This window comes from Nerophis ophidion, linkage group LG08 (genome assembly GCF_033978795.1).
Source record: "Nerophis ophidion isolate RoL-2023_Sa linkage group LG08, RoL_Noph_v1.0, whole genome shotgun sequence".
In the NCBI taxonomy this organism is placed as follows: Eukaryota; Metazoa; Chordata; class Actinopteri; order Syngnathiformes; family Syngnathidae; genus Nerophis; species Nerophis ophidion.
The window spans coordinates 68,435,674-68,449,982 of record NC_084618.1 but is presented as its reverse complement, the minus strand read 5'-3'; the positions used below and the strand labels follow the sequence as shown (position 1 = coordinate 68,449,982).

The 14,309-nt window shown below is 42.1% G+C and overlaps 2 protein-coding genes across 4 annotated transcripts in view; both read left to right on the top strand.

Annotated features, from left to right (window-relative positions):
- tmem106a (transmembrane protein 106A) overlaps positions 1–3,049 on the top strand; it is a 33,782-nt gene extending 30,733 nt beyond the window's left edge. For both annotated transcript variants that reach the window (XM_061909558.1, XM_061909560.1), the window contains 5 exons: positions 1,125–1,278; positions 2,050–2,190; positions 2,256–2,299; positions 2,359–2,412; positions 2,478–3,049. In XM_061909558.1, coding sequence (XP_061765542.1) covers positions 1,125–1,278; positions 2,050–2,190; positions 2,256–2,299; positions 2,359–2,412; positions 2,478–2,586 — 502 coding nt within the window. In that variant the 3' untranslated portion in view covers positions 2,587–3,049. The remainder of the gene's footprint in view (positions 1–1,124; positions 1,279–2,049; positions 2,191–2,255; positions 2,300–2,358; positions 2,413–2,477) is intronic.
- Positions 3,050–5,019: 1,970 nt separating this feature from the next.
- Positions 5,020–13,867, top strand: LOC133558294 (ADP-ribosylation factor-like protein 4D). Of its 2 annotated transcripts, none has more exons than XM_061909555.1 (2): positions 5,020–5,287; positions 9,876–13,867. In XM_061909555.1, exon 2 carries the CDS (start codon positions 9,950–9,952, stop codon positions 10,553–10,555), a length of 606 nt encoding a protein of 201 aa, XP_061765539.1. In that variant the 5' UTR covers positions 5,020–5,287; positions 9,876–9,949; the 3' UTR covers positions 10,556–13,867. The 2 variants fall into 2 exon arrangements, with proteins under 2 accessions (XP_061765539.1, XP_061765540.1); XM_061909556.1 differs by having other exon boundaries at positions 9,871–13,867.
- Positions 13,868–14,309: the final 442 nt, after the last annotated feature.

Here is a 14,309-nt window from a genome sequence, read left to right as displayed (position 1 = left end):
TGTCAGTAACTACAGTTTGTCACTACATCTGTAAGTGCAAGTTAAAGTTCTACTATGCAAAGCCAAAGCCATTTATCAACAACATCCAGAAACGCCGCCGGCTTCTCTGGGCCCGAGATCATCTAAGATGGACTGATGCAAAGTGGGAAAGTGTTCTGTGGTCTGACGAGTCCACATTTCAAATTGTTTTTTGGAAATATTCGACATCGTGTCATCCGGACCAAAGGGGAAGTGAACCATCCAGACTGTTATTGACACAAAGTGTAAAAGCCAGCATGTGTGATGGTATGGGGGTGCATTAGTGCCCAAGGCGTGGGTAACTTACCGTATTTTTCGGACTATAAGTCGCAGTTTTCTCCACAGTCCAAACCAAAAAAAAAAACGCGACTTATTGTCCGAAAAATACGGTACACATCTGTGAAGGCACCATTAATGCTGAGAGGTACATACAGCTTTTGGAACAACATATGCTGCCATCCAAGCGCCGTCTTTTTCATGGACGCCCCTGCTTATTTAAGCAAGACAATACCAAGCCACATTCAGCACGTTACAACAGTGTGGCTTTGTAGTAATAGAGTGCGGGGACTTTCCTGGCCCGCCTGCAGTCCAGACCTGTCTCCCATGGAAAATGTGTGGCGCATTATGAAGCGTAAAATAGGACAGCGGAGACCCCGGACTGTTGAAGGACTGAAGCTCTACATAAAACAAGAATGGGAAAGAATTCCACTTTCAAAGCTTCAACAATTAGTTTCCTCAGTTCCTAAACGTTTATTGAGTGTTGTTAAAAGAAAAGGTGATGTAACACAGTGGTGAACATGCCCTTTCCCAACTACTTTGGCACGTGTTGCAGCCATGAAATTCTAAGTTAATTATTATTTGCAAAAAAAAAAAGTTTGAGTTTGAACATGAAATATGTTGTCTTTGTAGCATATTCAACTGAATATGGCTTGAAAAGGATTTGCAAATCATTGTATTCTGTTTATATTTACATCTAACACCATTTCCCAACTCATATGGAAACAGGGTTTGTAGCTGTGTTTGGTCACATGACCACATGAGTGTTCCCTCCACAGGAAGTTGTAGGTGTGTTTGGTCACATGACCACATGAGTGTTCCCTCCACAGGAAGTTGTACGTGTGCGTGTCCATGGCGCTGTGTCTCTTCCTCTGCTGCCTCATCCTCTTCTTCCTCTTCCCTCGGAGTGTCAGCCTGTCGCCCGTGTCCGTGCTGTCCGTGGTGGTCTACTTCACGCCGGGCGCCGTGCAAATGGAGGTCACGGTGAGTGTTGTGGTCCACCGCCATCTTGGTTGCTTATCTTTCAAAATAAACTTCAATTTTTGATATTTTTTCCAATGGTAATCGTGGTAGTACACTGATGGAATACTTAACAGCTGTATTGCTTCATATCAGGCAACTTTATTAGCTTCATGACACATTTGAGGAACACAACTAAATATATATATACACACATATTGTTTTAAAATAATTGAAGTTTATTTATAGTTGGAATAAGAAAGGAAGGACAAATATGTAAAGATATAACAATGAAGGATTTGGGACAACTTTGTTTTTTTTTTTTAAAGTGATAAAGGTGGTTTACATCACTATTAAATTATTTTTATTAAATGTGCAATCACATCGATGAGCAATGACACTTCACTATGTCAAAAAATACTACTCATTTTATCCTGCAGTTATACTTATATATATATATATATAGATAATTTTTTTAATATGTATTTTTTTAATGTTTGTAATATACTTGTTACTTCCTGGAGACACACGTCAGTGAAATGTGCATCAGGTGTGTTTAGTGTGTTGAATGAACAGAAACAAAGAGTGTTAGTTGCAGTACAATAAAAGCATAAAGTCTGTGAAACTCATTCTTTCCCTTGGTTTGTTTGGAGTTGAGACGGACTTTGTAGTCCATGGAATGTTCCAGCGGGGGCGGTGGGACAGCAGCATTGTTGTGGTCACATGACCAGTCCAAGTTGCAAAGGTAAACCCAAGTTACATGAAGAAGAAAACAAGGTGTGTTCCATCCTCCAGAATCTCATCAACGTGGTCAATGAGAACTTTGTGCCGGTCCAAATCGTGGAGTTGGACGTCCAAGGTCTGGTGTCCCACGTGGTCATGGGCAAGACCAAGCTGTCCAACATGTCCGCCATCTCGTCCCGCTCACAGAAATCGGTCAGTTTCCCCCGAAGACATGAAAAATGAGCTTTTTATCCTGAATATCTTTGTCCCGCCGGCAGTACACCTACCGACTTGACCTGCCCATCACCGACCAGGGCCTGAGGTAAGTCACCTGGTCTTCTCTGTGGTCTCCAGCCGTCCAACACACTCCTGCTCTTGCAGCACCTTCTGCCAGTCCAGCGAGATCAACATCCACACCTTGTTCCTGGAGCTGCAGTGAGTCCAGCATGCTTGGGTGATGATGATGATGATGATGATGATGACTCTCCTTGTCCTGCCAGGATGACCATGAACATCTCCTACCTGTCCCACACCGAGCAGCTGTCCGTGGACACCTTCGAGTACATCGACTGCGGCACCAACTCCACCACCCCGCACCCGGTCAGGTGATCATCTTCCCACCTGCTGGAAGTGATGGAGCTAGAAGCACCTTGGCAACACGCTCAGGTAGAAACATGAGGGAAGACAACACAAGTTGCACTTTATTGTGAGGCTGAGGGAAAGATGCTAATGCTAATGCTACATGTCCACTCACATATTCTGGATTCAATGACTTTGTGCACATTAATGTATGTTTCATGTTCTTCACATTGTTGTTGTTGTTGTTGTTGTTTACCAGCGCGGACAAATAGATGCACTATGGAAGCAAGCATTTTCAATATTCTTTTTTCAATCAATGAATACGATCACTTGAATCACGTTAGGAGAGAGTTGGTCAACAGCAGGAAGGGCAAGTTCATCACTTTCCATTCTTTATAATTACAGTCAAATACTTTTGTTATCAAATATTTTTTTATATATTTTTTTGAAATGATTGTTCTTTAATAATTAAAGGAAAGCATTCTGGGATTTATTTTTGCACTATTTTCTATAATTTCAAAGTTATAATACATCAAATATTTTTGATGTAAAAATGATTTTTTTTTTTTTTTTACGTTTTTAAATTTTTTTTTTCTTTAATATTTGGATAGAGTATTTGTCCAGTATTTCCCATATTTTCAAAGTTATAATACATAAAATATTTGTTCAAAACATGCTTTGGTTTTTTCAAATATATTTTATCTATAATATCTTTTTAAATAATTGGATGGAGTAAAGCATTCTGGGAAATAAAGTATTTTTCCCACCACTTTCCGTAAATTTTAAGTTATTTCTGTGTGGAGTTTGCATGTTCTCCCTGTGACTGCGTGGCTTCTACTCCGGCTTCTTCTCACCTCCAAAGACATGCAGCTGGGGATATATATATATATATATATATATATGTATGTATGTATGTATGTGTATATATATATATATACATATATATGTGTGTGTGTGTATAAATGTTTAAAGTATATATGAATATAAGATGCTTTCATTCTTTTTAATTCGGGATAAAAAAAACAGTTTATTGACAATCAAAATCAAAATGCACAAACAGCAGGATTATAACATGTAAGATGTCTTTTCAAAATAAAAGCTTGTAACTATTGTTATAAAGGTAAGAGATGAGGTGAACACAATCCACTCAGGTAGCTAAAGGTGAGTCTGTTCACAACAAAATAGACTAAATACTGTTTAATTGGCTCCTTTCCAGACCACGCCCACAGACCAGAGTTCAATTTTTACCATCATCAAAATAAAAATGTATTTACATAGTTACTTAAATCTGTCATTAAATATAATTCAATTTATATACACAAATCTGTCATTAAATAGGTCATTGCATTATTTAATGAAAAAGTACATTTACTTATCTAATGATTTAAATAATTATTAGGATATTTAATGATTTAGTTCAATATTAAAACAATGTAGTTTTTTCATTATTCAATCATTTTATTCCTGATGTCATTATCCCACGATTTTATTAGTTACAGTGATTATTTCAATATTTAATTATTTAGCTTAATATTGAATTACATTAGTAATTTATTTAATTATTTTTTTAAATGACATCTTAATTTAGGTATTTAAAAATAATTATGGCAATATTTATTTAGTTCAATATTTGCATAATTTAGTCATTTAAGTATGCTTTCACTTCTTGATTTTCTTTCACTTTGTAATTATTCAAAATAATGGTTTCAATATTTCATTAATTCGTTCGTTTTATTTAATAATGATTCATTCTATTATTTCACATTGTAATTGTTTATGGAGTTGAATATTTTATATCAAACTGTCAACCTCTGCCGTCACAGCCAGTGGGCGGGGCTAACATGTCCCCTTGCTGTCACAGCCAGTGGGCGGGGCTAATAGGACTGTCCAATGATTGCTTTTGAACTGCGGAAGTCCCTCAAAAAAGCGGCCAACGCAAAAAATAAAAATTAACTAAAAATATAAATCGATCATGCGTGAAATAATTATTAAAATCTGGATATAATTTAATTTGAAAAAATTAATTACATCAGTATTGTAATAAAATGATTAAATCATGATTTGAATTTGTAAATAATTCAATTAATAAATGTACTCTCTCATGACAATAATGACACATTTATGAACACATTTATGTATTTAATTCTGTTGTATTTGTTTGACACAAAGGTATTTTGTCAAATTGTATTTTATTAAGTTTGTCCCAGTTGAGCCCCCGTAGTCTCCCGAGGCGCCACACTGTAAAACATCATTCTGGAACATTCCACAACTTGACATTCAGTTATCAAGTTCAGGTTGAAGTTTTCAAAGTCCGGGAATAATTTTGGAATAGCAGACTTTGAGGGAGAGGCGGGCTGTAGTTCGTCACAGTGGCCACGCAGGGGCGCTGTCGCGTCAACTTGGCAGGCGAGGGCGTGAAAAAGGAGAAAATCCTGCCAATAACTTCCGTCCTGTGACGTCATGAAAGTGCTGCTGAGGCGGGGCGGCAACAGCGGCACATCAAAGAAAGAGCAAGAGGAGGAAACATGTCAGAAATGAGGGCGGCTCGTTGGCTGTGACGTCATCGGGGCTCTGTGGCGTCCTGCGCGCTCCCGGCGTCATCTTGGCAGACGCAGGACGAGCACGGAGGAGTCCGCATCATCATCATCATCATCATCATCATCATGGACTTAATGCTTCCTGCACGCACCTTTGTGACGCACACCTGAGGACCACTTCCGCCAAGACCAAGGTACACACCTGCATGCTCGGCTTTCTTGGAAACACGCTGGTTAGGTGACTGGGACTTCAAGCAGACAGGGGGGGCCACTTTGTAGGGGGGGGGAGTGAGGGCCACAGACTTCAGGGGGGCCACTTTGCTAGTTTTCACCTTCCAAAGTACCTGCTAAATAAGTTCCAAATAAATCTAGCATGCTAACTGTAACAAGCACCAAAACATATGACTCTGAGGAGTGTACCTGCTAAATTAGCTCCAAATAAATCTAGCATGCTAACTGTAGCATGCTAAAATGCTAGCTGTAGCAATCACCAAAAATATATGCCTGTGAGGTGTGTGCCTGCTAAATTAGCTCCAAATAAATCTAGCATGCTAACTTAAGCATGCTAAAATGCTAACTCATACTTTTGTAATTGATTCTTAAAAAAACTCTGAAATGATTTAGAATTGGGATAAATAAGAATCGCGATTTGGATGTGAATTGTTTTTGTGTTGCACTCCTAGTGTGTAGCGACACAATTAGTGTATAGCAACACAATTAGTGTATAGCAACACAATTAGTGTATAGCGACACAATTAGTGTGTAGCGACACAATTAGTGTATAGCAACACAATTAGTGTGTAGCAACACAATTAGTGTGTAGCAACACAATTTGTGTATAGCAACACAATTAGTGTGTAGCGACACAATTAGTGTATAGCGACACAATTAGTGTATAGCGACACAATTAGTGTGTAGCAACACAATTAGTGTGTAGCAACACAATTAGTGTGTAGCGACACAATTAGTGTGTAGCAACACAATTAGTGTGTAGCAACACAATTAGTGTGTAGCAACACAATTAGTGTGTAGCAACACAATTAGTGTGTAGCGACACAATTAGTGTGTAGCAACACAATTAGTGTGTAGCAACACAATTAGTGTGTAGCAACACAATTAACTTAAAAAACAAACAAAAAAAAGAAGCACATGCTAACAGGTAGCATTTGACTAGTAACACAAGATTTGAGGCTGAGGTGTACACCTGCTAACTGAACATAGCAACTAGCATGCTAATATTACAATGCTAACATTTGTGCCTCTAAAAGAGTAAACATAGCAACTAGCATGCTAATATTACAATGCTAACATTTGTGCCTCTAAAAGAGTAAACATAGCAACTAGCATGCTAATATTACAATGCTAACATTTGTGCCTCTAAAAGAGTAAACATAGCAACTAGCATGCTAATATTACAATGCTAACATTTGTGCCGCTAAAAGAGTAAACATAGCAACTAGCATGCTAATATTACAATGCTAACATTTGTGCCGCTAAAAGAGTAAACATAGCAACTAGCATGCTAATATTACAATGCTAAGGTTTGTGCCGCTAAAAGAGTAAACATAGCAACTAGCATGCTAATATTACAATGCTAACATTTGTGCCGCTAAAAGAGTAAACATAGCAACTAGCATGCTAATATTACAATGCTAACATTTGTGCCGCTAAAAGAGTAAACATAGCAACTAGCATGCTAATATTACAATGCTAACATTTGTGCCTCTAAAAGAGTAAACATAGCAACTAGCATGCTAATATTACAATGCTAACGTTTGTGCCTCTAAAAGAGTAAACATGGACCACAAATGTCCCCGGGGCTACACTTTGGACACTTTCTGCTTTAAATGTGAAGAAGATGTTTTGATGTCAAGAAGAGGATTAACTCAAGTGGATTATCTTTAGTCTTTGTCTTTGTCTCGCTAATCAATCTTGATTTAATCATGACGTCCTTCTCACCCCCCCCCCCCCCCCCGTGACATCATTGTTGGAGGTCATGTCAATCAATCAATCAATGTTTACTTATATAGCCCTAAATCACTAGTGTCTCAAAGGGCTTATATTACTAGATAGTTCTTCACCAACACTGAAGATACTATTATGCTATTTACTCTCAGAATTGTTTTCATGCCCCCCCCAGATATTAATGTTGATATTTTTATCTGTAGTTCTTTACTAAATATAGCCTATTTCTTCTCTCACCCCCCCCCCCCCCCCCCCCCCCCGGAAGTTAATGCTCATTGTTTTAGATGTCCATGTCAAGATAGTTCTTCACTAAGACTAAAGATGTTACTACACAATCTCTTCTCACGCCCCCCCCCCCCCCCCCATAAGTTTGTCTGTCTTTTTTGAATCATTATGTATCAAGATAGTTCTTTACACACGCTAAAGATGCTAATATGCTCTTACCTCTCATGCCCCCCCCCATCCCTCCCTTGGTGTGAAATATTGTTTTCATGCCCCCCCTCCCGAAGTTAATACTTATTAACCAACACTAAATATTCTATTACGCTATAACCTCTCACTCCCCCCAGGTGACATCTTTTTTTTCATGCCCCCTCTGAATTAATGTTTATTATATTATATGTTTCAAGTTATTAACCAACACTAAAGATGCTATTACGCTCTTACCTCTCATGCCCCCCCCCCCCCTCTGGGGAGCAAATTTATTTCATGCAACCCCCCCCCCAAGTTATTGTCTTTTTTTTTATCTGTACGTCAAAATAGTTATTTACCAACGCTGTTACTTATTTCCTCTCACGCCCCCCAGGCAACAAAAAAATGTTCACACCCCCCCTGAATTTAATGTTTATTATTTTATGTTATAAGTTTCAAGTTATTAACCAACACTAAAGATGCTATTATGCTCTTACCTCTCACGCCCCCCCATCCCTCCCTTGGTGATAAATATTGTTCTCATGCCCCCCTTCCCGAAGTTAATGCTTAATTTATAGTTATTAACCAACACTGAATATTCTATTACGCTATTTCCTCTCACGCCCCCCAAGGTGACATCTTTTTTTTCATGCCCCCCCTGAATTAATGTTTATTATATTATATGTTTCAAGTTATTAACCAACACTAAAGATGCTATTACGCTCTTACCTCTCATGCCCCCCCCCTCTGGGGAGCAAATTTATTTCATGCAACCCCCCCCCCCCCCCCCCAAGTTAATGTCTTTTTTTTTTATCTGTAAGTCAAGATAGTTATTTACCAACGCTGTTACCTATTTCCTCTCACGCCCCCCAGGCAACATCATTTTTTCACGCCCCCCCTGAATTTAATGTTTATTATTTTATGTTATAAGTTTCAAGTTATTTACCAACACTAAAGATGCTATTATGCTCTTACCTCTCATGCCCCCCCCCCTCCCGAAGTTAATGCTTATTTTATAGTTATTAACCTACACTAAATATTCTATTACGCTATTTCCTCTCATGCCCCCCCCCCCCTGAATTGTTTATTATATTATATGTTTCAAGTTATTAACCAACACTAAAGATGCTATTACGCTCTTACCTCTCATGCCCCCCCCCCCCTCTGGGGAGCAAATTTATTTCATGCAACCCCCCCCAAGTTATTGTCTTTTTTTTAAACTGTAAATCAAGATAGGTAACTGCGTTGGTAAATAACTATTTCCTCTCACCCCCCCTCCCCCAGGCAACATCATTTTGTTCACGCCCCCCCCTGAATTTAATGTTTATTATTTTATGTTTTAAGTTTCAAGTTATTTACCAACGCTAAAGATGCTATTATGCTCTTACCTCTCATGCCCCCCTCCCCGGGATCAAATGTATTTTGTGTTCCCCCCCCAAAGTTAATGTCTTTTTTTGTATTTGCATGTGTATTACACTATTTCCTCTCACGCCCCCTGACAACAAAAAAATTGTTTACGCCCCTCCCCTCAGATTTTAATGTTCATTCATTATGTGTCAATATGGTTCTGTACTAAGTATAAACATGAGGTAACCCTATTTCCTGTCTTGTCCCAAGGGGACCTAAGTTTTATCAGTCAGCCTGTGGCATTGCTGAGGTGTTATGGATGCACAGGATGCTTCAAAAGCGGCTTTTAGCTCATTTGCATTATTGGGTCTGGTGTCTTTCAGCTTCTTCTTCACAATAACCCACAAATTCTCTACGGGGTTCAGGTCAGGGGAGTTGTCAGGCCAATGGAGGACAGTAATGCCATGGTCAGTACACATGGTCAGTACTGCTGGTTTTGGCACTGTGGGCAGGTGCCAGATCATGCTGGAAAATGAAATCATCATCTCCATCGAGCTTTACAACAGATACAGCTTCAGTAGCCGTATTCCTATGGTCAAGTCACGCCTGAACTCTAGACAACGGAAGTTCCCTCAGTCAGCAATGGTTTGGGGAGCCATGTCAGCTGCTGGTTTTGGTCCACTGTGTTTCATCAAGTCCAGAGTCAATGCAGCTGTGTACCAAGAGTTGTAAAGCTCGATGGAGATGATGATGTCATTACACTCTCACGTCTCACCCCCCCCCCCCCCCCCCAAGTGGATGTGTGTGCCCCTCCCCCCCGAGTAGATGTGTGTGTTCCCCCTCCCCCACCCCCCCAGTGGATGTGTGTCCCCCCCCCCCCCCCTTCAATCTAAAGTATTTTAGTTATCAGTTTGTGTCCAGATAGTTCTTCGCTAACACTAAAGATGCTATCAAGCTAATGCCCTTCACGCCCCCCCAACCCCAGGGGGGGGCCCCCACCCCACTGAGAACCCCCAGATAAGAAGGGAGTTAATTGAATCCTTTGTTTGTTTAGGTCAGGATTGTGGACTCCCTGATGTTGGTCTGAAGGCCAGAGGATCCAAAACCGCGGGCCAGTCCTCAGCTGTGGAATTATGGGTAACCACCTGGGCGAGGTGGCGCCCCCCAGCTGCTTCCTGCCCAGCTTCCAGTGCGTGCACGTGGTGGTGGTCGGCCTGGACTCGGCCGGCAAGACCTCCCTGCTCTACCGCCTCAAGCTGAAGGACTTTGTGGAGACCATCCCCACCAAGGGCTTCAACACGGAGAAGGTGAAGGTGGCGGTGGGCGGATCCCGGCCCGTCACCTTCCAGGTGTGGGACGTGGGCGGCCAGGAGAAGCTCCGCCCCCTCTGGAAGTCGTACACGCGGCGCACGGACGGCCTGGTGTTCGTGGTGGACGCCTCCGAGGCGGAGCGCATGGAGGAGGCTCGGGTGGAGCTCCACAAGATCAGCCGCAGCTCCGAGAACCAGGGCGTCCCCGTCCTGGTTCTGGCCAACAAGCAGGACCTGGACGCCGCCCTCCCCGCCGGCCAGGTGGAGAAGCTGCTGGCCCTGCACGAACTGAGCGCGTGCACGCCGCGCTACGTGCACGCCTGCAGCGCCGTGGACGGCCAGGGACTTCAGCAGGGCCTGGAGAAGCTCTACCACATGATCCTCAGGAGGAGGAAGCTGGTGAAACACACCCGGAGCAGGAGGAGGTGAAGACCGGCCCGGTCCAGGAGGTGAAGACCGGCCTGGTCCAGGAGGTGAAGACCGGCCTGGTCCAGGAGGTGAAGACCGGCCTGGTCCAGGAGATATAAACCGGCCTGGTCCAGGAGATGTACACCAGCCTGGTCCAGGATGTGAAGACCGGCCTGATCCAGGGGATGTACACCAGCCTAGTCCAGGAGATGAAGACCGGCTTGGTCCAGGGGATGAAGACCGGCTTGGTCCAGGGGATGAAGACCGGCCTGGTCCAGGAGATGTACACCAACCTGGTCCAGGAGATGTAGACCAGCCTAGTCCAGGAGATGTAGACCAACCTGGTCCAGGAGATGTACACCAGCCTGGTCCAGGAGATGTAGACCAACCTGGTCCAGGAGATGTAGACCAACCTGGTCCAGGAAATGTAGACCAGCCTAGTCCAGGAGATGTAGACCAACCTGGTCCACCATCTTGAGAGCACAAGTCCTCGTAGGAAAAGCCAACCAGTGTGGACTTTCACCCCCAAGCAGTCAAATGTCTAGCGGTCTTCCAGAAGTCCTTATTCCGCTTGAACGCACTCACCTGTCCTCTCAGGTACACCTGCACAGTCCAGGACCCACAACAGTTCTTACCACATTGGATCTCCCGTCATTGTGCTTGTAGTCGGCGACCTTTAGGTCAGAGCACACCTTTTTCTATGGAAGATGATATGTCGGGAACCTTTCCTGCTGGGCTGGCACGGACCAGACTAGTCCAGCATGACTTTGTAGGACCTCTTCTCATACTTCTTGACTTTGTAGGTCAAGGTTTTGTAGACCAAACTTCTCCATGACTGTCCAACAGTACCACCACCTCCAAATTTGAGTCCATGGTTCTTGCCTGAATAAGGGTGAAGGTCCAAGTCCGGGTTTGGGGACCAGATCTTGCCACAAGTGTTTGAGTACAAGTACCTGGGAGTCCTGTAGATCTAGGTTTTGTAGACCTAACTTCTCCATAACAGTACCACCACTTCCAATACAGAGTCCATGGTTCTCGTCCAGAAAAGGATGGAGTGTCAACTCTGGGTTGGGAGGGAGACCCTGACCCAAGTTGAGGACTTCAAGTACTTGGGATTCTTGTTCACCGGTGAGGGAAGACTGGATCGGTGCGGCGTCTGCAGTGATGTGGACACTGTATCGGTCCGTCTTGGTGAAGAAGGAGCTGAGCCGGAAGGCAAAGCTCTCAATTTACCGGTGGAGCTACCATCCCCACCTGTGGTCATGATCTTTGGGCTACGACCTAAAGGACAAGATCACGGGTACAAGATCTACGACCCTATACTCACCTATGGTCCTGATCTTTGGGCTATGACCTAAAGGACAAGATCACGGGTACAAGATCTACGACCCTGTAGTCACCTATGGTCATAATCTTTGAGCTATGACCTAAAGGACAAGATCACGGGTACAAGATCTACAACCCTATCCTCACCTATGGTCATAATCTTTGAGCTATGACCTAAAGGACAAGATCTCAGGTACAAGATCTACGACCCTATACTCACCTATGGTCCTGAACTTTGGGCTACGACCTAAAGGACAAGATCACAGGTACAAGATCTACAACCCTATACTCACCTATGGTCATGATCTTTGGGCTACGACCTAAAGGACAATATCTCAGGTACAAGATCTACAACCCTATACTCACCTATGGTCATGATCTTTGGGCTATGACCTAAAGGACAAGATCACAGGTACAAGATCTACGACCGTATACTCACCTATGGTCCTGATCTTTGGGCTACGGCCTAAAGGACAATATCTCAGGTACAAGATCTACAACCCTATACTCACCTATGGTCATGATCTTTGGGCTATGACCTAAAGGACAAGATCACAGGTACAAGATCTACAACCCTATCCTCACCTATGGTCATGATCTTTGGGCTATGACCTAAAGGACAAGATCTCAGGTACAAGATCTACAACCCTATTCTCACCTATGGTCCTGATCTTTGGGCTACGACCTAAAGGACAAGATCACAGGTACAAGTGTCTCTCCCTTCGAGATAGGGTGAGAAGTTCTATCACATGGAGAGGATCCAGATGAGGTGGTTCAAGCATCTGGTCAGAATGTCCCCTGAAAGTCTCCCCAGGGAGGTGTTTAGGACAAAGGAGACCACAGGGAAGTCCTCAGACAGGTTGGGGGGACTATGTCTCCTAGCTGGCCTGGGAACGCCTCGGGATCCCCCGGGAGGACATGGACCAAAGGGCTGGGGGGGACTTCTCTACTTAGGCTGCTGCCCCCGCGACCCCACCTGGGATTAGTGAAAGAAGATGGATGGAGAACAACTACTTCTTCCCGCTCTGTCTATGACACCTGCAACTATTCTTACTACTAATACTACTATTATCACTACTACTACTATTACTACTACTATTATTACTACTATTACTACTACTATTATTACTACTATTATTACTATTATTACTACTTGTATTACTAAGAAGACGATAGAAACAATGTTTTTGTAACTTGTTTGAAGGAATAAATCCCAGCAACTATAAAGTGGATGTTTTGTGTGCAGTGATGGATTCTAACATAGAAGGATCTACAAGCATGAGTTTGGAGGTCCATCAGAGCCATGTAAATACTACATTACCCACAATGCATAGGGCCCAGGAACAGGAAGTAGGTGTGGGTTCCAGTTGTGTGGTTTCATCCACAAATAGTTGACATAGTTCCTGTTGCAAGAAACACACAAAGGTGTTGTTTGGACCACAGTGCGGCCCGGGAGACATTTGTGGCCCTCAGGCCCCCTGGCACATTTTAAAAGTAATATTACCACACACAAAAAAAAAAGAGGTGAAATGTCAGGAAAACATGTTGAAATATTGACAGAAAACTCATTTTGAAAACTCGTAATTGACAAATAAATCAGAGTTGATTAGAGTTTGGAATATGATCTATTATTATATATGACTTAAATATGATCTATTGTTACATATGACTTAAATATGATCTATTGTTACATATGACTTAAATATGATCTATTATATGACTTAAATATGATCTATTATATGACTTAAATATGATCTATTGTTAAATATGACTTCAATATGATCTATTGTTACATATGACTTAAATATGATCTATTATGTGACTTAAATATGATCTATTGTTAAATATGACTTATCTTGAACACATGTATGAGTGGGGGCCATTAAGTGGGTCTTTTATTTTTACAACTGTCATTCTTCACCAAGTAATAATGAATTCAAATCAATGTTATGATTGGTTGATTAATCTATTTAGGACTTTAATCACTTTACATCAAATATTACACTTACAGCATCAATTTGAAAAAAAAAAGTGCAAAAAGCGCATGAAGACATAAAAGAAGTAAAAAGTAACAGAAATGGACCTGCAGTGAATATTTGAACATGTTTAACACTTGGATGACTGAGACCCTTGAGGCTCCAGGACCTCAAACACTCACTTTCCATCCATCCATCCATTTTCTACCGCTTATTCCCTTTATTCCTATAAATAAACATAAGTCAACTTTAATACTCCCCAACATTGAGGAGAGCATTGAAGTTTTTATTTTCCATGAGAAACTGAAGCTGATTGGACAAAATACACATCATCAGTTGGTGGATTGACATCATGGCCACGCCCTCAAAAAAGTAAACCTGCGCTTGCTTTTTAGAATCCTGTCATGTGACCACGTGACCACGTGACCATGTGACCATGTGACCACGTGACCACGTTTGCACTTAAAGCACTT

Coding starts and splice junctions, on each gene's coding strand:
- LOC133558294 (XM_061909555.1), top strand. CDS start 9,950: ATGGGTAACCACCTGGGCGAGGTGGCGCCCCCCAGCTGCTTCCTGCCC.